Source organism: Numida meleagris, chromosome 14 (assembly GCF_002078875.1).
Source record: "Numida meleagris isolate 19003 breed g44 Domestic line chromosome 14, NumMel1.0, whole genome shotgun sequence".
Classification (NCBI taxonomy): domain Eukaryota; kingdom Metazoa; phylum Chordata; class Aves; order Galliformes; family Numididae; genus Numida; species Numida meleagris.
In genome coordinates this window covers 4,869,110-4,893,192 of record NC_034422.1, presented here as the reverse complement: position 1 = coordinate 4,893,192, position 24,083 = coordinate 4,869,110, and the positions used below count along the sequence as shown (strand labels likewise).

General features: G+C 56.6%; 1 protein-coding gene across 17 annotated transcripts in view; it reads right to left on the bottom strand.

Moving 5' to 3' along the window:
- Positions 1–24,083, bottom strand: part of NCOR2 (nuclear receptor corepressor 2) — a 168,190-nt gene that overhangs the window by 73,457 nt on the left and 70,650 nt on the right. For 15 of the 17 annotated variants that reach the window (XM_021412549.1, XM_021412556.1, XM_021412559.1 and 12 more), the window contains 4 exons: positions 15,997–16,176; positions 12,567–12,680; positions 3,497–3,553; positions 430–482 (listed from right to left, as the gene is read on the bottom strand). In XM_021412549.1, coding sequence (XP_021268224.1) covers positions 430–482; positions 3,497–3,553; positions 12,567–12,680; positions 15,997–16,176 — 404 coding nt within the window. Of the gene's footprint in view, positions 1–429; positions 483–3,496; positions 3,554–12,566; positions 12,681–15,996; positions 16,177–17,196; positions 17,535–17,947; positions 18,008–24,083 lie in introns of those variants that run through there. The other 2 variants (XM_021412562.1, XM_021412563.1) reach the window with 2 other exon arrangements.

The following is a 24,083-nucleotide window of genomic DNA, read 5'->3' as shown; positions in this document are numbered from 1 at the left end:
CAAGCTGATGATTAAATCATGGATCGAGGTGATAAGCCATAAACGAGATGATTAATGAGACTCGTAAGTATCTCTGAAACAACCAATTGCTGTCAGACATTCAAGAGGTGCTTCACAAAAATCTAATGGTAATTGTGACTTTCCACTTCCCTCCTGCTCCCTGCATGCAAACACACACGCTGACAGCTGGTTTTGTACGTGGGCACGTGTGAAACGCACCCAACAAAGCCCCGCACGCCCACGCACCCCCGGGTGCTGGCGGCCCCCCAGGGAAGCGGAGCAGCCCAGCAGCAGCACACAGAGCCCCGGCCCCACAGCTCCGGTGGGGAACCGCGCTAGGAAACGGGGACCGGGAGCAAGCCAGCATCCCGTGCCGCAGCCTAATGCGCAATCTGACATTTCAAATAGCCTTTATTGCCACATACTTACATTTTAATGTTTTCATGGTATTGCCTGGTGTCTGAAGGCTGGTTGTATAACGGCTGAAATAAATAAGAAAAATGAAGGCATAAATGGGTACGGTCTGACATTTAGAAACTTCAACCTGTCAGAAGCGCCGCTGCAGGCTCCCGTCCCCCTCCAGCCACGCTCCCGCAGCAGCGCGCAGCCCGGTCCCCGCGTCCCCGCACGTACTGCAGGGCGCTGGCTGCCGGCGCTGTGCTGCCCGGGGGAGGCAGGCAGCGAGCTGCTCGCAGCGACTCCTTTGCTACGCAATCCCCACCGACGCGGCGCGGCAGAGTACGTGGTTGTTATGCGCTTCTTGCAAACGCAGCGCGCTTTGGAACATACGACACGGGGGAGGCGAGGGGAAAGGGGGGCTCGGGGAGCGGGAAGAGACAGCCCGCGTGCTGCAAATTGTTATGTCTACGCTACGAAAGCCGCCGCAGCTCTGCGAGGAGCCAAGTGCAGGAGGAGCCTTCGCCCTGGCGGCGCCCGGCAGCATAAAGGGGCTGCCCCTGGGCACAAGGACCCCCCCGGGCTGGGGCACGGCAGGGGTTGCACGTTAGCTGGTGCCCGGCCTGGGTGAAGCTCAAGAGGAGGTAAGCTGGGAATGCTCACAGCATCCACAACGCTGCACTGCCCAGCTGCTTCTTGGGAAAGGACTGCAGGAATTGGAAATGCTGGTAAATAGAAGCGCCTTCCTTCCCTCCGTGCTCATAAAAACCAAAGCAAACAAGCTGGCATGTGACGAGGCACAAGTGTCTTCCTCTCAGAGGAGGGGGCGGGAGGAACGCTTTGTGCCTAGGTTAGAGGCTTCTCATCGTCACAGACGCCCTGATGCTGCTCAGCTCACCGAGGGCTGCTGATTCATTTCCACTCTTACTGATCTGTGATAGAAGTGCCCACTTACATTCTTAGTTAGCAAACCTAAGTGCTAACGGACAACCGCTGCGAGCATCGCTGACAGAGAAAAGCCCGAGCGTTCTGAACTACAAAACTCAGGGACCCAAACCAAAACCACGACAACAAAGCATCTGGAGGGGACTGTGCAGACAGCCCTGTCACTCAGCTCAGCCCAGGCAGCACTGCCAGCCCAGGAGAGACGCTCACCTACCCCACAGCCAAACACTAAAACTTCATTCTCACCGGGGCAGGGGCTGAGAACCACTGTCCTTCCTCAGAGCTGTCCACAGCCTGCACAGAACAACGACGAGCTAAATGAGTAAACCTGACAGGTCAGATGGCCAGGGACGTGCTGGCAGCATTCACAGCATCTCTCCTCGTAAGGGACGTGTAATGCATTCCTCTAGGGGATGACATTTAAGAAAAACAAAACTGCAATGCAAGCCATTACTGGAAAAACCTTGGATTTACTGAAAGGTCTTTAAAAATTAAACACAATGAAAGCCATCAACTGCTTTCTGGTCACTGCTATGCTCAGAGCACAAATCCCCATGAAATTTCTCCCTGGGGAATACACGGGGTCAGTTTAAAGGGTCCCAAATACGCTGCAGGGATAACCCAGCAAACTGCTCTTTGCAGCGGAACAAGAGAACTCCTGCCAAAGGCACAGCTGGGCTTTAACACGAGGCAAAGGGCCCACACATCAGGGCTGCCCCCAGACAGGTGAGAAAGACAGCAGTAATGGGCCGAGGGACTGGGGTACAAATCCACATGTTCCAGTTCTCAGGAGCACAGGAACGGGGCTTCTCCAGAGAGATTCAGGCACAGAGCAAAACCCTTCAGGTAAAAAACACAGGGCCAGATCGTGTGAGGTCAAAGCAGCAGGAAGCTGGGAACAGAGAAGGAGCTGCTTCCTTGAGACGCTCAGCTCCCACAACGCGGTGCTGGTGAGCCCACGGGCTGCTGGAAAGACTGAAGTCTGAGTTTCCTACTAGAGCTGGGCCATCAGCCAGCAGTTTCCAACTTGAGGGGAAACCCATGACACAGACCCAAACTGCTGGGTAAGTCCCCACTCGAGCTACACTGGATCCCTGTCAAAACTTCTTCCATCTGACGCTGCAGGCGAGCAGGAGTGCTGGAAGATTTCTTTCTCCACCGCACAAGGCTGGCTCTGGAGCAACAGCACCCAAAGGCAAAGCATTGACAAATCAAAAGAAAAGGGGGAAAAAAAAAAGGTGTGTGGAGGAATCAAAGGAAACGCAACGCGGTTTAGATGAGGAAGCACCATTGCAGGCACTGCCTTCAGAGCAGAAAGAAGCCAAAGGGTTTGACCCCGGTGACTCAAAGGAAGAATAATGCACCCTACCTCCCCGGGCAAGGAAGTGGCTCCAGCACGCAGTGCTGACCACTAATTCCTCTGTGACCTCTCCCTTCCGCACTTGGGGAGGACAGTGATTCGTACCACCTCCGCAAGGCCAGTCCTAATTACAGCTGATGAGCACAGTCGTGCTGCGTGCTCACCCAGCAGCCAGGGCTCCCTCTGCTGCACCCCACAGCCAATGCAAGAGATGCTGCTGGACCCAAGCCTGGCCCTCTCTGACCTTTCCAGCTGCTTTCCTCCTACAGCATCACCACTGATGCTTATTTTTCCAGCACCTTTCTTCAGTTCACAGCCCCTCGGGGGCTAGTTGCAGCCATCCTCCAGCATCCAACTGCTTGACTTACAGCTGCAATTTGCTGGATGAGGGAGTAGCCCCACAATGACAATTTATTGAACGCGTTTTTCTCATTTTCCTTGTGCACGAGAGACAGAAATAGAATCCGTGCAGATCCCGATACCCGCAGGCTATGATTGGTGCGCGCTCCCCGAGCCCCTTCCCCAGCGCCTCCTGCACTCGCCCCAGGTGCAGCATCCTGCTGCAGGCTGTGCTGGAGCATCGCTCTGCCCCACTGCAGCGCAAGGCAGAGGAGCTGAAGGGTTAATGCTCTCCGAGGAGGCTGTGTGTGTGTTTCAGCGCTCAGCTCAGCCACTTCGCTTCCTGTCCTGGTGCCGTGACAGCAAGATGTCCTGGCCCGCAGCGCTTCCTCCTCGCGGCTCAGCCCCACACTCCCGGGGACCTCCGCAACGCCCACGGCCGCGGGGAACACTCACCAGCTCCACCTGCGGACCCAGCCCTTCCAGGATGCGGTGGGCAGCTTCTGCCTTCTTCTGCATGGAAGAAAGGGAAGAAGGAGAAAGAAGAGAAGTTATTTCTACCGCTGACCTACAGCCCTCTGCCCCAGAGCCCAAACCCCTTCCCAACCAAACCCACCCGCACCTGAAAGCACGAGGGGACCGCAGGAAAGCCCTGCGGGCAGCAAGGTATCGCACATCCAATGCACAGCTCCTGAGCCCCTCCTGGCGCTGGGAAAGCCACCCCAACTGCAACCCCCGGGAGCCGCAGGAGAAACCCCCGTTCTCTCCCAGCCCGGCTCCGGAGTCGCAGCACCGTGCAGGTTACCTTGGCACAGTCGCAGCACGAGCGAGACGGCACGCACACAGAGATGCCCTTTCTAGGATCCACCGCTCGGCGAGCATGTGATCATTATGTTGGAGCTGCCCTGGGCTCCTCATCACTGCCACTCCCCCCCTGCAGAGCTCTGCTCTGCCCCATCCCTGCTCCCCCCCCACCCCCACATGTATTAGAGAGAACAGCAACACGTGGTGGGCTGTGCGGCGCTTCCTAATTAAACAGGCCTGAAAAGAGACGTGGGTTCTCCGCGGCGGGAGGCTAAATAAAAGGTGACGTTTTCAGTAAACAGCACTTCCTCATGAAGCCAGGCTTTTCAATTGCTGTTACTAACAGTCCGATAAATCCACAACGCTTTGGGGCCGATGCAGTACGGCCGGATACCTGGCGGCAAGGGGCCGAGGAGATGGATTTTCAGAGGCATTTGTTCCACCACATAGCTTCTTTTTCACGTGGGGTAGGGGGAGAGGAAATCCAGGCTGCCTCCAAGAGGCTGCAGGAGCAGCGTGGGCAGCTGAGCTTCGCAGGATTCACCCGCGGGGAGGGGAGAGGGAAGAGGATAAAAAAAAAAAACCAACCTTTTTTGAAGCGCATTCAGAGCTTTAACCCAGTCAGCACTACAGCTCTGCAGGCTCTGAGAGCTGGGATTTCAGCTGGCACGAGGTGCAGCCTGGCTCCTGACAGGGGCTGCAGCGAGCAGGGGACGGGCTGTCACTCGCGCTGCTCTCTGGCACACCAGCCCCAGCTCACGGCCACTCCATCCTGCAGGGTGCCAGGAGATGCCCCACCAACCCCGCACTGCTGCAGCCGGCGGCACTGCGAGCTCCTTGCTGGGGCTTTGCGCACCCACACAGTCTGAGCTGCAAGCATGTACTTTTGCAAACCTGGCCACGGGACCAGAGGGATGAGTCACTGTGCCCGCAGCCAACTGCAGGTCCCCGGCGGCTGCAGAGCCCAGGTGGCGCTGGGACGAGCCGCCAGCTCCTCCCTTACTGCACGCCCGGCAGGACGCAGCGCTTTCTGCAATCCTGAAGTGACTTCAAGGATGCTGCAGGAGACGTAACCACGAGTTCGGCACTTCCCCCATGCACCCACCCGCTGCACAGCAGCGCTGTTATCAGTGCCCTTTGCCCAGTTGCGGGGCTCTTGTGCAGCTCACAGAGACTCCCAGATGTCACCAGCGCTGTGAGCAGCTCCCTGATGGGACCACGCATGCACACAGCAGCAGAGCCAGGAGCACGGCTCAGCCCCATGTTCTGCCCCACTCCTTGCTGCCGTCCTCCCAGCAGTGAGCAACTTTGGGCTCGACACCGGAGCAGCCAGCCCAGGGCGCGCTATGCAGCACAGAGCCCGGGCTGCAACGCGGCGCAGCCACCCAGCGGCCTCAGCCTGCATTGCCTGCATGCAGCCCCGTGCTGGCTGCCAGGGTACACATGGGGACAGTGGGGCCGGCCTGGTGGCAGAAAGCAGGGAGAACATGGGACATCCCCAGGCAAAATCCAGGAGCCAGGCTAGGGAAAAAGCAGAGATGAGCACTGGAAAACACATGGCTCGCTGGCTGGCTTTCCCTGCAGCCCTGGATTTAGAGCTGCTTTATTTTCCACGGGGTAATAAGCTACCTCAAACTCCCCCAAGCACGCAGGACACATTCAAACAGATCCCAGCTCGCACAGGTTCCAGCTCCGCTGTCACCAAGGGAGCTCCAAGCAGTCACAGGTTCATGCATAGCTCCAGCTTGAATCCTGAATTCTCCTCCTGGGGAGACCAAATCAAGCAGACTTGTGCACAGGCTTCAACACTCACTCGTGCCTCAGCTATTCAGTGAGCTGCTCTGCTCGACCTCACGTGGAGAAATAAAGGGAAATAGAAAGTATCAATACTATCGAACCCAGCTCAGGTAAGAAACCCAGAGAACCCATCCAATGCTCCCCAGAAGGCGCTGCAGAACACTGAATGTTTGCCCTGCAGCACTTCGGACTTCATTAGCAGGAAGAAGTGAAGTCTGCTCTGGGAGCTGCCAGCCTGAAACACTCAAAGCTCCGTAGAATTATTCAGGTTGAAACGGACCACTAAGATCATTGAGTCCAGCCATCAACCCTCTCATCATGCCACAGGGTGCTCGCAGCCAGAGCTCAGTATTTTGGTGTCTAAGAGCAATAACACCTGCCGACCTCGGAGAACACCTGCACAGAGGCACCAGGAAGCCTCACACCATTACAACCAGGCTAAAATTTGAGGCAGGGAAGGACGAGGGCATTAGAACCGCAGCCACGAGTCGATGGTGCTGGAGGTCTGTGTGTGCAACGTGATTAACTGCAAGAAAAACCTGCATAGATTCAGCTGCTGAGTTTGCCACGTTTAGACAACTTAATGAGACAAGCCAGAGGCAAATCACCATAGGCAGAACATGTGGCGAATCAAGAAGAATGACATAATTTGTCTTGCGTTAACTGACTGTAATGTACACGTCTCCAGAACGAAAGATCAGGAGGGAAAGCTATTCTGAGCACGTCGCATCTCTGTATGTACACAAAGAAACGCCTCTGCCATGAAGGCTGCCCAATTAGCACTTGACACACGCGGTAATCGCTGATGCTCCTCGCTGCCTTTATCCGATCAGCAGAGAACCGCACGGAGCGGCCACCCCGAGCCAGCAGGAGCTGGTGGCAGAGCCAGAGTGACAGACATCACCTGGAGGAGGGTCCCCCTGTGCCCGAGGACAGACAGATGGAAAACATGCTGCCCCACGGCCCGGCTCGGGGCGCTCAGCCCAACCTGACGGCAGGCGGTGCCAGCACAGCCCTGCTCCTCCTGTACCACGATCCCTGCTGGACCCTTCCCCGCAGGCACGGCCAGCACGGCTCGGTTCTGCTGCCCTGCCATGAGCAGTGTGCTTACTGGGTGACACCACGGAAGGGAACCGGAGGGTTCACCCTACAGCAGCTGAACAACGCGGCCGGCCAGCCGTACCTGCAAGCCCTGTCATTTAACAGAAGGGAAAGGAGCGGGAAGCAAACGTAGCCATTATTCCGGTGAGGTGCAAGAAGATCCCCACCGGTTTTATAGCCCCTCTGCTGCTCCCCAGCAAGCAGCTAATGACCCCTTTTCCAGATATGGTGTGGAGTCCTGAAATACTGCTACAGCACTCGGCACAGAGTGCTCGCAGCACAACCAAAGCCCCAGGGCTGAATTTTGCTCCCATTTACATCGGAGGAGTGGCTCCTCTCCAGCAGCACAACAGTGGCACACGCATGTCCCGGGCACAGGCACAGCCTCTGGGGCACATCTGCGCTCACAGGTGAAGCCGCCGGCACCGCAATTCTGCGTGCTGTTCAGAGGGATGGAGGTGTCACAAGAAGTGCAGCTGAACCACAAACGTCCATCAGCCTCAGAAGCGTTCGGCTTCCTTGTAAGGAAAGGCCAGGCCCTCTGCTCCAGCAGAACAGAACGAGGAGTGGGAAGCGCACAGGAGAGCAGCCCCCCGGCCCGCAGTGCACTGCAGCACCCAGATCCAGGGAGGGGCCGGGATCTCACGGGGGCTCTTCTTAAAGCGAAGTTTAAAAATGGAAGCTAAGGAAACACGGGGTTATTTTGAGAAAGCGGATCTGAAATTAGGAGGCGGCACTTTCTTGGAATTGTTCCAGCCATCATTCCATAGCGCTCTGCGCCGCTGAACCGTGCTCCCAGCGTTATTTATAGCACCCCGTGGGATGCAGCCAGCCGGCGTGCTGGGGGACGTGAGCGCTCCTATTGGGGATCCCGCGCACCCTGCACCACGGGCAGCAGTGCGGGGAGCAGCACCGAGTCGGCCAGCAGCTCTGCACCACGTCCTGGGGAGCGGCCAGGCTGGCGTGGCAAGCAGGCAGGCTGGGATGGAGCTGGTTTGGGACAGGATTCAGAAGTGGTGTCACTGAAACCAGCAGAAAAACCTCAGGCGAGACACCACGCCCCCGGTGCTCTGCAGGGTGCGGAAAGGCAAACGGTCTGGAGGATTTAAAAGGAAAATTCATGTGCTGACCTGCTGGGAGCAGAGTGCGACCTCACAGTGCTGGCTTCGTAGTAGAGAGGTGATGGCCATGGGGAGGTTCAGGCTGGATACTGAAAAGCATTTCTTCTCAGGAAGAGCTGTCAGCACTGCACGGGTTGCCCAGGGAGCTGGGGAGCTCACTGTCCATGGAGGTGTTCCAGAGCCGTGGGGATGTGGCACTGAGGGACACGGTCAGTGAGCATGGGGCAGCGGGCCAGTGGTTGGACTAGATGCTCTTAGTGGTCTTTTCCAACCTTAATGATTCCATGGAGAAGGATTTCCTTCCTAGGACCAGGGGTACCAAGCTCTTTCCCCCCTCCCAGAGCCAATCCCCAGCAGTGTGCTGCCCCACGTGGGATGATCCTGCTCCCGAGCTCTCCCCTTGTGCCCCTCCCCGTCCCTCCCACTGTAGAGCGGTCGCAGTGCCACCTCCAGGGACTCCCCACCACAGCTGCGTGCCACGGAGGTGACAAATGACTCATCACAACTAACACGACAACCGAGGGAAGGGTCCACGTGCTAGCAGCGGGGCCGGCATCCTGTGCACAGCGTGACAAGCCGCGGTGCAGCGGCCCTGCCCCCACCTCCGCCTGGGGCTGCCGCTGTTCTGTGGGCGCTGCTCCAACACTCTGCCCACCGCTGAGGGCAGAACCCACGGGCTGGGTTTGCACGCCGTCGCACACAAGCACGGCACCACGCTGCCATCCACAGGGCCAAGGTGCCATGCCCAGGCAGGAGAGGTTCAAAGGGACCGAGGCTGTGCTGGGAGAAGTCTGGTCACCCCATCTGAGGAGCAGGCACCGTGCCACGGGGCTTACGCTCCTCTCCCACGTTGTACCCAAGTTCCGTGCGCTCCTGGGCTGTATTTCCAGGACCCGAAGATGCAGGCCACCACGGTGTCTAGCTTGGATCAGGCTATTTTCTTTGACGTGTGAGGAGAAGTGGAAGGATTCTGAACGGCTCCAGGCTGAGGGTTTGAACCTCAGCTTTTTGGCAACCTTGCTGTGATGCAGGAGTGTTAACAGCACCCGACCTCTGACCTCTCCGTTTTCCCTGGGACTCCTGGGAAGCTCCTCGTGCACCACCGAGCTGCGGTGAGGCAATGCCAGGCTAACTATCAGCAGGAACAAAAGCAAAACAAACAAGGCTCTTCCAGCAGCCAAACACAGCCTGCCCTGCCCTGCCTACCCACGTCAACCAGGACTGGAAGAAAAAACCGCAGATTTAATGTTCCAAAGGCGTTTCACTGATAAGGCTCCGTGCACTGCACCAGCTCGGTGCTGACGATGCAGGCCCGACTCTTCCCTTTCTCATGTAAATCAGGAGTTCATAGAAAATCAGTTATACTGACACAAAATCGCCATGGGATCTGAGTCACGCTCCGTGCCTCCGAGCAGTCAGTGGCTAGATTGTACTTTGCAATGCTGAAAGCGCTCATTTATTTATTCCCTTATTTATAGATGGGGCATTAATGCTTTATGAGCGCGCCGATGAGGGTAAGCGGATAGCCAGGAATACGCTCCGCACAGACACAACAGCAGCAGGGGGTGGAAAAAGTTCAAACCAACCCTTTGAATTCCAATTTTACAGCATAATGCTGAATTTATAGATAGATAGCTGTGCCCTTTTGAAGGAACATGCACCGAGACAGAAAACGAATTAAAATTTAATCTTATTGATTTCCACCAACTCAATCCCCAGAGCGAGACAGACAGTGCTGCCTGCTTCCCCTGCCTGCACTGCATCAAACCTGGTATTTCACAGAGCTGACAGCAGAGCAGGGAAGGGCAGTGCAGCCCCACAGCACGCAGGTGCAGCGCTGCTGTGGGTCGCAGCGCCCAGCGTCCCCGTGCCGACGTGGGGACAAGTCACACCGTGTCCTCAGGTGACCTCCCCTCTCCGTGAGAACAGAGTGGCAGAAAGCACTCTGCGTGCCGGGGAGCTCATGGGGAGCCAGGGTACCCAGGGGCCGTTAGGGCAGATCAACACAAAGGCTGCTCCAGTCACGCTGGTACAGCTTGGAGCATCGCAGCCCTCCTGCACGCCTAACGAGGGACCTGCTAATTGGAACCCCGGGCGCAGAAACGCCTCCAAGGCCAGGTACGCTAAATCAATTTCAAGGGAAGAGAGATGTGAGGAATCCCATCAACAACTCCACAGGATAAAACCACAGCTAAAAATATAGACAGAGGACGTGCCCTGGTCACGCGGATTTGACATGGAAGGAAGATAAATTCTCTCGATATCATCATGCATCCCGGGGGAGCAAATTAAAGCCCATGAAGTGCCTGTACCACAGCTAGCAGCACAGAGGTGGCAGACCCTGCAGGAATCAGCTCCTCTCCCACACGGATGGCTCTAAAGGTCGCCAGCACAGTTTAATTTCACTGTGCGCTGCTGCCAGCCCCCGGCAGCACCTGGGACGCCCAGCTCAATCCGGGGCCTCCAGGAGCTCAGCACCATCCTCACAACGCAGTGCTCCATCGCGGTCACCAAAGCTTTTCTCTCTCCCTCCCTAGCACAATCTGTACAGTCAACTTACTATTTTCTGGAAATCAACTACTTGCCCAGCAGAGTGCAGCAAGAGGGGACTGCAGGTCAGGCTCTCCAGTGACGCTCTCCGATGCTGGGGAATATCTGCAGTCACACAGTCAGCGGGTGGCAGGCGGGACAGGCAGCACGGTGCGGTTCTCACCGGGACAGCAGCAGCACAGGGCAGTGCCAGGCTGTGGCCCAGCGCTCAGCCGTCCCAGCACGGCGGGGAGGAAACGTACAGACCTCCCCGATGAACCAGGGCTAAAATTAGAAACCATTCACCCCTGAAAAGCCACAGCTATCGCCAAAAGGAAAGTAGGTCACAGAACGGCTGGCTAACTCGATTTTCCGGCATTCCTAGCTGCTCTGTCCTCACATAACCTCGTCTCCCCCGTGCACGGCTCTCGCTCCCTCCTTCACGCTGTGCTCAGCACAGGGCTGGGAACGGGCCGGCACCCCGCACCGGGCAGCACCGCTGCTCCAAAGGTGGGGAGCCAGGGCCCTTCTGCTGCTCTGACCAAGAAGAGAGCTGCCCGGCTGAGAGCTGAGGCTGCCCTGGGGAGCACAGCAATACCCGAGTCCTGCGGCGTTGCCATGAGCCGTGCTGCCCACACCGCTCGGCACAGCCGCCCTCCAGCCCGCACTGTGAGCCGCAGGCAGGACAAGGATACAGTGGGGCCTCTGCCTGCTCTGCAGCCCGTGAACAGACTGGGTCTTCCCCAAAGGAGGAACTCCGTTGCTGCCCGCTGCGGTTTCTGCCATGCAGAAGGGAAGGGCTGCTTGGCCTGAGCCCGCTGCCCGCAAACAGCTTGCTGACACGCTGCTCTCAGTGGGAGGAATCTTCACCCAGAGACCACACGGGGAGGTGGAGGGGATTCAGGGAGACAAGAGGGCAAATGCAGCCCTGCTGCTGGGCAGGACCTGGCAGAGGGGACACACTAAGACAAGGGCCCAGCGGGACCGCGCCCTGAGCCAGACATCACCCGTTGCTTCCCCACATCATGTGGACCAGGTCCTTGACAGCATCCAGGGAGGATGGGGTCAACGGAATGAGATGAAAACATCTCAGGTCTCCTTTTGTGAACCCAACCCTTGCACGGCAGGCAGAAGCCACCTAGCCCAAGGCTGCTGGGCAGGTCACCTGGCCACGCTGTGGGGCAGAAGGGCTCCGAGCCCCGGCTCTGCAGGGCCTCCCTCATCTGCTGTGTGCTCACACCTCAATCGTGCTGCCCTCAGCCTTCACCCGCTTCCTACTGCTAAGGGAGAGAGGCAGATGGGAAAAGTACAACCAGGGAAATGGCACTGCCTGTGAGCACAGAGTATGTGATTTATTTTTTTCTTTTAGCATCAGGCACCTGGGTTTCTGCAGCTCCCAGTGAAATCTCAGGCTTCGCAATTCAAAATAATTAGCGACTGGTAGTTTTCCTTTTATGCAAAATCATCCTTTTTATCCAACACCTAAATGAAAATGAATGTGCTTGATTATCTTCCAAAGGGCCCAATTTTCCAGCATCTCTCCAAAGCACACAGCAAAATTCCCATCTCCTCAGGCTGCTATTGCAGGCGACGGCTGAGTGCAACAAACGAGCGGTCAAGGCAGAGATCCAAAGGCAGCGATGCCAGCATGACCTTTACTAATGCCATTTACAGCACCAAATACCCACAAACGCACATCCTTTCTGTGCCAGCCCCATGGCCCGGGGGCAGCCAGGAGGGTTCACAGCTGGCTGCCAGTACTGGCGCAGCACAGACATCCCTCTCCACCTGTGCAGCCCACCAAGCCAAAGCCCATTGTTAAAGGCAATTTTCCACCAGGTTCACTCCAGGGGAGAGGATAAAGCAAGCTGTTTAACAGGCAGGGCTCCAGTGCTTCCAATCTAACACTTATCGCAGGAAACCCTACAAAAGCAGGTTCTCACATGGCTCACAAGACATTTGCACTTAATCCACACAGCGCAGAGAGCACCCCAGGGCTCAGCCCTCCATCGTCACTGCTCCCGACGGAGCTCCATCCGTCACATCTGCCCACAGCCTTCACCGAGAAACTCATCCAGGGCAATCCCCATTCGCCCCACACCAGACCCTCCCAGCCCAGGTCAGGATGACACAGCACAACCGCACATTTGAATTTCCATCGTTTCCAGACTCACCCTGTTCTCGTCGTAGATGATCTGCACCAAGCTGCGATGTTTGGATTCGATAGGAGGGGGGGAGATGGGTTTTTCAGGCTCTGGTGGTTTGGCTGCTTCTTCCTCCAACTGTTGCTGTGGAAGGATAGGGGGGAGGAGAGTGAGTCACAGCAAGAAACGCTGCCATCCCCGTCCACACGAGATTCTCTGCGGTGCCGTGACCAATGCAGAAAGCTTCCTGGGAGCCACCATAGGCAGCTTTAGGCCACGGAGGCAGGGAGAGGGAGGAGAGCTGCCAACAGAAGCACAACGCTGTCCCACCCCAAGCAGCCTGTCCCCGACCATGGACAATATGACCAGCCTTGAGCAGGCCTCCTGGAGAGCCTTGTAGCTAGGAATAATGGCTTTCTTAGAAACCCTAGGGGGGAACCACAGCTCCTGCCTGCCTTTGGAGCTGCCGCCTGCACCGGGAGCAGCGGAAGAGCGAGGGAGGTAGCAAGGCTGCTCTCCACCACCAGTTTTATCTTCTGGTGCTGTGCCTGGAGGAGATGCCCCGGGATGACCGGTCCCTATAGACTACCCATCCAGAGCTTTGCCCCAGCTCAGAGCAACGCTTGGGCCGTAGGACACAGTCCAAGCAAACACTTGAGCTGCAGCTCAACGCTGCCAACAGCATCAGCCCCCCAGGCAGCCCCTGCGCCTTTGCTCCTCCTGCACCACAGCGCTCTCAGGTTGGTGAGGGCATCCCACCACACCACGCTCCCAAACCGGGAGCTCAGAGCACTCGGAAGGGATTCCAAAGAGGCATCCATCAATCCTCCGCTCCTCTGGGGGAAAATATTTGGGTAAAAAGTGCCCAAAACTTGGCTGCATTGTTCTGGAAACCCACAAAAATCCTGCAAAGTGGTTGGGTCTGCTGTAATTGATTTCAGACAAGAGGATTTGATGGCGTATCAGGAAATGAAAGTTTGCCAGTAAGTGGAGGCTCATTAAAAGCAGCTCGTTAAGGGAAAAAATACAAATCTAATTATAGCTGAAATACAGTAGAGAATTAGACTGCTCTCCGCGGTGTAACATGGTACAGTTATTAAAGGGCCAGATGCTGGAGGCTATGGATGTGGGCAGTCTGCGGGCACCAGCGCCCACTGCAATGGCAAACCTGACCTCAGCAGGTCCAGCCCATGACAGCTACCCCTGGGAGCTGTGGGAAATGGCAAAGCGAAATAGGTCAAGGTTCTCAGACACGAACAAAATGGATTTCTTAAAGGTCTGCCACAAAAGCTAGGCTGGGACTGTGACCTTTACAGGGAGAGAAGCGAGATGAGACCTGACGGCTCCACACTCTCTGCCTCCCCTGCCCCGAAGTCGTCTCCTCTCCCCAAAAGCCAGAGCAGCGATAACAAAGGGACACAAAACGTCATCATGAGTCGAGCACAAACGTGCGCCCAGCATGGCGAGCAGAGGTGGGCACTGTGATACTTCCCTAGCCCAGCAGAGAGGAGAGGGCTTCCAGCCACCACGTTACTGCAAACTACTTCCAAAGAGCCCAGGGGAGAACTGGTGGGAACCCCGCAGGGCACAGAAGCCCCTGAGCTCCCCGACCCAGCGGGGCTGCAGGGCTCGGCTGCACCTCCATCACCAGGTGGGAGTGTTGTACTCCAGGAGCCCTCTGCCGAGCTCGGCACCAGGGAGCTGCAGGCACCGCTGCGAAGAAAAGCCCAGCAGTTTATTTCTCGTTAAGATCCCCAGTACCGCTGCCAGGAATAAATGCATAGAGATTATCCTTCCCTGTCAGAAAGAAGGGGAGAACAAACTCAATGAGAGATTGAAGCACATATGGCACATGAATGAGCAGGGGATGGCTGAGCAGAGCAGCCTTCTGCTGGGGGTGCACAGGATTTGGGGAAGGTTTCTCAGCTTGCTCAGGCCTTGTCCTTCTCAAAACCCCTCCTGCTAGCAACGCCGGGCAGAGCCTTCCCTGCCATTTTTGGAACAACCGAGCAGAGAGGAATGGTGCAGTGCTGTATTTTTTTTTCTGCGCTGCCTTTCCTTACAAGTGCATTTAATTACCCTGAGAAGGCCTCCCAAAGACAGAGGGGAAACGCATTAGGAAATTACGGCTGTGCACAATTTCTTCCCTGCTCCGCCGCTTGCTCCGGGAGGAGCGGGATCTGTTACGGGCTGATCGCTTCCCCTCCCTCGCCTTCCTCCAGCGCTGACAGCTCAGACGTGCAGACGGACAAAGCGATCCTGCAGAACCTCAGGCAGGACCCCCCTGCCCCGCAGACGCCTCCCCCCACCTGGCACCGTGCAATCCTGGGGAGTGGACAGCAGCCACACTGAGCAGGCATTTGCAATGGGTGTACCAAATGGGTTTGCTACCACGTGCCAAAATAAAAAAAGTGGAGGGGATGACTGCCAGCAACCACTTTCACCTTCTTCCCCACTCATCAGAGCGTTTTTGTGGGGAGAAAGAATCGTAAAACTCGTTCAGAGGGAAGAAATCAACCAAGCAAGCAGCCAACAATAAAAAAAATCTATTTCCTTACGGAAGGACAGTTTGATTTTAATGGGAAGGAGCATACGCTGCTCCCGTCAACATCAACAGCAGCTCCTCAGCATCTCCAAAAGAAGCCAGCTGAGGACCTCCAGCTCCCTGCCCTCGGGCTGCCACCACACCGGGCATGCTCCCCTGCCTGGAAGCGCCTCGTGTCACCAGCAATGGGAAATGACTGATTTGCACCTCCTTCCTCAATGTGACTTGAAAACACACACCACTGTCCCCTCTGCTCCCACTGCCCCAGGTTTACAAGTGCGGGAAGCACACGGAGCCTCTCAGGCCATCACGCTGTGCTCATTTTTCCCTTTCCTGCTCCAGCAGTGCAGATAGGGAGGAAGGTCAACTGCATGCACAGCCTCAAGAAACGCTGGACTCGTCCCCATTTCCCACACAGAGTGACAGCTCGAGCACACATTTGCTCCATTCACAAATTCTTGACACGCGCACCTCTGGAGAGGCAGTTCGGGATTAGCAGCCATCAGGAGATCAGAAATTTGCCACAAGCAAAGGGAAAAACCACTGGCAAGAGAGACACAGAAGTGATCTGCTTTAGAAAGTGAAAGCTTTTAAGTCCATGGGTTTTTCACAGGCATCCCCCAAGGTTTTGTCATATTAATCTCTTAATGGGTTTATGGTAATTGTATACGCAGCTCCAATAAGGCAGGTGATCCTTCAGCTGGGGCATGCTCTCACACAGGGGAAGGCCGACCGCACAAGACTGCCAGCACAGCAGCCGTGTCCCCACACCAGGACAAGGAGCACGGCTGCAGCCCACGCTGGTGGCACAGGCACGGCCACTTCCCCTCTGCAGACACGCGTGAGAAAGGACAGGGCGCCAGCCAGCAAACAGAAGCACAGACACGAACTGCCCTGCAGAGCCCAGCCTCATACCTGCTTCTTCTTCAGCTTGGAGATCTGCTGCTCCACCATGGTGATCTCGCGGTCCACGCGGTCCATGTTCTGGATGAGCTCCTCCTTGGACAGCCGGGCCGGCAGCAGGTCCAGCTCGGCCTCGGGGTGCGCGGGGCTGACGGGAGATACGGGCTCCAGCTTGCCAGGCAGGCCGCGGTCCTGGGGAGCACAAAAGCTGCAGGTCAGCTGTGCCAGGAGGCTCGGGATCCTCCTCTCAGCCTCCCATGTGAGCTCCCTGGCCCATTCCCAGCCCTCTAAGACGCACGCAGCCCCCAGAGAACCTGCAGGGCTAAGCAGCACCGGCTACCAGATGACACCAGTGCCCTGTGCTGTGACCTTCGGCATCCCAAGGGAGCACCAGATTACTCTCCTGAAGACCCTGCAGCAGCATGTCCCACTCACGGCACCTTCAGGGAGCCCACATCCCCACAGAACCAAACCAGGGACCCCTTCAGCTCCTCCTGCACACCGTTAAACGCTTGGCAGAGCGGGGGAGCCTTAAGTGGCAGGTGACAAATGCAGCCTTCCATGCGAGATGGAGACCACGGGGATAGGTGAGGTCAGCTCAGATAAATAGAACTGATGGAAAACGGCTTTTTACAGATTCTGAGTAAAGAAGCTCTCAGCTCAATAAGAGCAGATGGATCGGCAAAACCTGTGGCCATCGCAGGGGGCAGCTCTCATTTCCCTTTGCTCCCAGCTCATAGCAAACACAGGAGCATTCAGCCCCCGCTCCAGCAAAGTGACACCCTTGCTGACACCACCGTACCAGCGCCCTATGAGCATCCCAGAGCCACAATGCCTTCCCTGCGCATCACCCTTCATTCCTCAAACTCCCAGTTATCCAGAAGCCCAGCTCCTGCAAACACAAGCTGCATGCTCAGACGGGCTCACGCAGCACTGATGAACGCAAGGCCCAAGGGGACCCTGGCACACCCTGACCCACGGCACCGCGCTCCCAGCTGGCAGCTGCCCAGTGCCTCAATTAGAGGTTTATCTGTTCATTTGCTTAGTGAGCAGAGGGATTTTTTCCCCTGGGAGGCAGGAAGTGGGGAAAAGGAGCTGCAGTTGGGTCCGTAACCTTAAACCGCGATCAGGCTGCACACAGCACCCTGCAGCTGCTCCGAGGGGAGGGATGGGGAAAGCAAACAAGTGAAGAAGTTTGCGCAGCCTCACTACCTCAGTCCCAGCACAGGGACAAAGCCCACATTGTTCTGCACCTCCTGACCACGGCTGCAGGCTGCGCACCCGGCCCGGCCCGCTCTTGTGCAGCCAGGTGTCACAATGCCCTCGGTGACACCAGGACGGCACAGACCCCTGCGTGCTCTCCAGCTGACTCGCTGGAGCCCTACAGAGCAGATTCTGTTTGTTCCCTAGGATCAGACAGCAAACTTGGTCACTCTGCTGCAGCAGGAAGGTGAAGCTCAGGGCCTTTTCCACAGGTGGGTTGTCGGTTGTTCTGTTCCATTTTAAGTCAACACCAGAAAGACAACCACAAGAAGCAAAAGACAAATGAGCTGCTTGTATAATTTAGTTCAAATTGGGGAATAGGAACAGAAAGCAGCCGTGGCTTGGAACTGGATGCATTTTTCTAAAGGACAGAAGGCTGTCTGCCAAAAACAGAGAGAAAGGCTTCTCACTGTGCACAGCAAACAAAAGGTGCTCTCTCATCTCTGCCAATGTGCAAGAGAGGGCATCTTCGCACTGCTGCTTGGCATAACCCTCTCAGAAACCTGCTTTCTGTGCTCCAAGTTACAGCACAGAACCCATCATCATCACTCATTATGAGATGACGACAGCAGTAAACAGAGGCAATGTCCCCAGGCCTCAAGGAACTGGTCACCGTCACTTCACAAGCACCTCTCCAAATAAAGGAAGCGAGGAGCAGCAAGAGAAAGGAAAACACAAAACTGCAGGAAAAAGAACTCACCCATACAATTGCAGAGCCCAAAGCGCAGAGCTGTGACTCGCACATGGCCTGGAGAAGCCCTGCTTCTGCATCACAGAACTGTCAGAGGAGAGGTTTGCGAGGAGCAGGGTCTAGCCCAGCCCTGCACCAGGCTCTGAGAGCAGGCCAGGTCCCAGCACGTGGCACCATGTGGGGCTCCTCCCAAGGAGGGTACCTCTCCCCCAGGGCACAGTGACACAGATTCTGGGACAAGCCAGGACAGTGGACAGGGCTGGCTGTGCTCGCACTGCTGCTGGAGCTCTGTTTTCAGCTAATGCCAGCGCTTCAGACAGCATCGCACCCACGCTCTAAACATGCGCAGTGTGAAACATAAAATTCTTCTTATTAACATGAAGTCACAGACTTCGAAACCAGCACGAGCCGCGAGAGCTGGAATAGATCTGCTGGAGGGAAGAAAGCAATTACTGCATTACTCACGTTGATATTTTCTCAGTAATTATACTGTTTCCACGTGATTTGTTTTTATACATGGCTAACAGCTACTGTAGTTCCTGTTTATCCCTGGCCTTATTATTATGTGATTTGTATGATAACAAGGGTGGGCGAGCGGGGGGCAGGCACCGCTGCAGGAGGAGATCTAGCACTGAAAAAAACCATCACTAAGAGGCTCCCAGGCAGCAGTGCCAGGCTGCACACTTTTACTCCTGGCCCGCTCCGTGCAGAAGGTTGGAGACATGCAGCTGGTGTGGAGCTGAGAGCCTAAACTCAGACACTCAGGAAGAGCGCTCAGCACTGGCACAGGCTGCCCAGGGAGGTGGTGTGGTCACTGTACCCGGAGACGGTCAATAACCGAGGGAATGTGGCACTGAGGGACACAGTCAGTAGGCACGGCTTAGCCGCCTTCTCCAACTGTAACAATTCCGTGGTTCTAACCAGCCCAAATGCCGCCTCCCAAAACAGGGAAGGAAGGTGGCACCCCAGGTCCCCAGCACAGCATGGCCGTGTTTGCTCTGAGTGTCCCTTTCAGTGCTGGTGTCTCTGCCTTTCCAAACCAGCCCATTGCCAGTGCTCCCAGAAGCACAGCACAGCAGTGTGGGATGTTCAACTCCAAACGAGCACCTGGCAGCAGTTCCTCCCCCCTGCACACGTTTCCTCTGATTGCTGCCCGCTTGCATAGCTCGCATCCTCACAGGCTGCAGGTCAAACAGCATCAGAGGGGTTAAAACCTAACAGCCCATCATCCCAAGGAGAAGCACCAGTACGGTGCCAGAGAGCCCAAGCAGCAAAAAGCACATTGTGTTACCACAACCCTCTTGTTTGCAGCCATCTGCTGCACTCAACAGCTCCTTCCGCAGCCCAACCCCTTCAGGGGAGTTCTCCTTCCCAAACACTTCTGGCTTCCAGCTCGCGGGGCTGCCCCACGGCGAGGCACGATGGGGATGGGCATGCGGCTCCCGGCTCCGTCCCAGCCCACCCTGGCACCAGCAGCGCCCCAAGCCAGGGAGCGGGCTCGGCTCCCCCTGTTCCGACGCAGCGGGGCAGACTCCCAAAGAAAGAACGGCCTTCCCTGGCTGCAGCCCAGCACGTGCTCATGGGAATTCAGGGTGCTGGAGACGAAGGAGCTGTCTGAAGACAAAGTCCGTCTATTTTTTTTTTTTAATGATCTGTTTTGGTTTTTTTCTTTTTCAATAAAAGTGACTTTATGAGAAGGCGTACAGAATTCCTTTCGCCTGTAACCCAGCTGAATTCCACCGAGCCAGGGCAGAAAATATCCCAGCGATTTTGTAGCTCTCACGAAAGTAGGTCAAAAAACTTCCCCAGTGTTTCAACAGCTTGAAGCAATTGAGTTGCAAAAGCAAGAACAAATGCTGGCCCTCCCTCCCCGCCCCTCCAGCAGATTTTGGAGGGCGTAAAACCTCTCCAGTGGGTGTTACAGTTACATGCACTAACCAAAGCACAGTATCTGGTCTTGCAAAACTTGCTGGAGCTTAAAAAAAGTCATTCTGCAGCAGGACACGCAACAGATACCACCTCCAGTCTGCAGGATCACAGGACATGACAGAAGCAGCAGCAAGTGCACCTTGTGCATGGAGAGGCTATGGAGAGGCTGTGAGGAACGGGGCAGATCTGGCAAGCCTCACTCCGCCAGGTCCAACCGAAGCGTGAGGCGTTACACCGACAGATGGATGCTGCGCCTTCCATCGCCGCCTGCCATGTCCCCATCAGTGGATAATAACTGCACTGAACTCGGATGTTCATCTGCCTCTCATTCAGGACTGCCTAATGCCTCCCATTTGAAGACGCTGGTTTTCAATGGGTGATAAGTTTGTTAAGACATTTGCTGTCTGGACTGAAATTTTCCATGCTGAATATTCTCTTCAGGCTTCCCCCCCCCCCCCCCCCCCGACAGTAAATTTCAGCCAAAACAACTCTGCCTTTTCCTAGAACAAGTTCAGAGGAAAACATGCCTCTCGGCAACACTGAGAAAACTTCTGGAAGCCCCTTGTCTGAGCAGCTCCACCAGTGCAGCACCGTGCAGCGTGGCTGCAAGCAGCACCGTGCCAGCCGCACCTCTCACTGCCAAGAGGACGGCGAAGTAACGCAGCGGAACACGCGCAGCTCGAGGGGCTGGACTGAGCCGGGCACCCAACAGGGGAGCGAAACAAAAAGCATGGGCCGAGGAACGCCGAGAAGAAATGTTGGGGATGATTTCAAGAAGCGGAGCCTGCCCAGTCAGGGGGACAAGGCAGGGTTTTGCTCCTCGCTTTCCAACATCCAGCACCAATGCAAACCCATGCAGGAAACGTCCCATGGACGAAGCCTCGCGGCAATAGAAAACCCGCTGTGGAAATCCAGAGCAACCCCCCCCTCCTGCATACACAGAGCCTGGGCCTGGCGAGCACGCGTCAGGTTGTGAGGGCAAAGGAGCGGCAGCCCCAGCACACCGAGGCATGGCAGCGGCTGCGAACGGAAACACGAGGGGATGCGTGTGCCCTGGGCGGCTCCTGCAGCACCGCGAGCTGTGAAACCGCCTCCCATCGCGCCCAGCACCCGCAGCTGGGCTCACCGCCGCCCCGCTTCCACGGAACCGGCTTCACAGGAACCGCTCGGCACACGCCTGCCACAGACTTCCTCGGAAGCGGGACGCGGTGACACAGCCCCGTGTGACCGTCACCCGGAGGACAAGGCAGGGGAAGACGCACCTCCTGCTCGTTTTTGCAGCAGCAGCCATCCTCACCGCACCGCCACAAGCAGCACAGCACACACAGCCGGGGCTGAGCACCCAGCACGCAGCCACTGGGGTCAGCTTCAATCCCTGCGGGCGCGTTCCCCCTGACGCAGCTTTGGGGGTGCTGGTATAGCCCCCTGGCAGCCTGCCCTGTCCTCAGGATGCTAAGAGAAGCCCTCAAGCCCCACACGCCACACCAGAGCTCGCCTCTTATAAGAAGGGTTCTGCTAAATTCCCTGCTATTACAATCCTCCGCTCACCATGGATGCCTTCCCACAAGTGTATTGCTGAGCACCACTCCTGCCAGGCAACCGCATTCCCTTAAAACTGTCCTCCAGAAGGCACTGAACAGAACACACACACCTCGTGCCACCGGGCACGGCGGCTCCAGCCACAGAGCAGGCAGGCAACACGCTGAAGGCCGCGTGGGGCCGTGTGCCGCAGCACGGGGCCGGATCCTGGGCCAGGCTCAGTGTGCCCACACTGCCTGCAGGAGCTGGGACGCTAAGGGCCGTGGGCACGGCTCCGCTCTTCCTCCTCCCGCCCGGCTCCGAGGGCAGCGGGCCCACCAGGTGCAGCCTCCAGCCCAGGGATGGCAAACCCACGGTGCCAGCTTCTGGAAACATCGCTTATTGAAAAATAAAAAATCGAGGGGAAATGAGAAGACAAAAGCCCTTCTCAGCCTGGTGTTATCAAGCAGAGGAAATGAGACTTCTAAAGCTCCCATTCAGAGAGGAGTGGGGGGGAGAGAAATCCCACTCCAGACGCACTTGAGAGAACAGCTTTTGAAATGGAAATGTCGCTCTTCAGAAACATTTAAATTTCCTCCTATTGCCGGGGAGGAGGAAGGACGCAGAAGAGCGAGCAGGGACTCCTCAGCCATGCAAATTCCTGCGGGGTCCATTCAGGCAGCAGCAGGCGGCGGTGCAGGGATTTGTCGGGGAGTTCATCGGGGCGGCACACGGCGCTGCCGTCGGGAGGCTGCCCTGAAGGGCACCCGATTTAGAGAGACGGGAACGAGCGAATGAAGACAGCTCTATTTAATCACCGCAAGTGAGATACACTTCAAGGCTGCCCGGCTCGCGCTCCTTTCCTCCGCTCTTTCCAGCGCACCGACCGCCCAAGCTGTCTTTCCCCAAATGCAGGAGACCACGCTGCTGAGGAGCTTGGAAGCTCGTGCAGAGGAGCTGCACCGCCCCGTCCCTGGAGGTGCCCGAGGCCATGGATGGGCCCTGGGCAGCCTGAGCTGGGGGCACCCGGCCCACCACAGGGCTTGGGTTGGGTGATTTTTAAGGTCCCTTCCAACCCAACCACTCCACTTAAGATGGAGAAGGATACTCAAGAGAGACCTCTGATGGTACCCGCAGCACCTGAGGCGTGCTGTAGACCAGCCCTGTTCTCCTCCTGTCTGCCATAGCACCGAGCCAGGCCCAACAGCGATGCCCCTGGAGGTGACCAGGAATGGGCTGGGGGCTGCAGCACTGGGGCCCTCACTTCTGGCAGCTGCTCCTCAAACCATGCGGGCTCTGGGGAACACCAGGAGCTGCTGCTCCCACAGCTGCCCCGAGCTCCCCTCGCAAACCACACGCTGCCCTTCCTTGCTCTAGCATCTGCAGGGTCATTTAATGGATGCTCTCCCACCACGTGCCAGGACAACGCCCCAGGGGTTTCTGATCCTACTGCCCGTTCACCAAGTGGCAAGCTGAGCCCGCACCCCATATCTGTAAAAATCCGCAGTTCCAACACTGCAAGAAAATCGGACTTAAAGGCAGTACTCCAAGGCCCTGTTTTCCCCAAAATCTAGCTATATCTCAAAAGCAAGACCCTGTCACTCCCATCAGAACAGCGTGGAGCACACGCACGCAAGCACGCACAACAAGAGGCCCAAACTGGACAGCCCGGGCACAGACACGGGTCGCTGCTGGATGTGACCTCTGAACTTCCCCAGCTGAGATAACAAGTGAAAAAACAAGGAACTTTCTGATCAGGAATCCAAGCTGGGCTGGCTTCCACTCAGAGGTGGCTGTGCTGGGAAACTTGTGTAAGTGTGAAACAGGCTCACAGTTACTTGGAGGCTTTGGAAAAGAAAAAGAAATAACCAACACAAATAGGCTCGGAGGGGGGAAAAAAAGCCCTTCCCTTCAGACAGCTTCTCGGGGCTTTTTAATGGAGCTCTGAGCAGCCTCGTGGGTCCCCAGCGCTGCATTTGGAGCTGCAGCACTGCCAGCCCAGCACTGCGTGTCCCCAGCACGTGTGGGTGGTACAGGGCAGCCGGCAGCTGCCCAATCCATCACGGGCGGTCACCGCCTGCATCCAGTGCCATGTTGTTCTAACAATTGTGCTGACACGTGGAAGGGCTGCCTCGACACTGCCTGCTTGTCTGAGCAGCCATTTCCTGCCTGCTTTCCATTGGGAGGCCACAGCCTGAGCCCGGCTGGGGTTGCAGAACCGCAGCCCCCAGTGTGACACCAGCAGTGGGGCAGCGGGAGCGTGCTCGGGTGCCGTGCCAGCCCCACCAGCCCAACGTGTCCAGAAAAACATGCCAAGAAAATATGTCAAAGACACTTCTGGACCTATTTGGAGGAATTTTTTTTTTTTTTGCAGGTAGAGATGGTCTCAGGGTTTAAGAACCATCAGGTCTCAAGTATCAGAGCACCGTGATCACAACAAGACCAACCAGAGGAAGAGCAAACGCAGGACCAAACTGCTCTGGAGGACTCGGAGAGCAGAACCACTTCCAGCTGCAGCTGCTGCACAAGCTGCCCAAACTGCAAACTCCTGCCTAGGCCCTGTCTGCAGAACAGCATGAAGCACCCCTGCCCTTCCAGGCCAGGATGTTAAAGAAAAAACCCAATATCTCAGCTCCCATAGCAAGAATGAGCCCACAGTGAATTTGTTATTATCTGTTAGCAAAGCACCAGCTTCCCA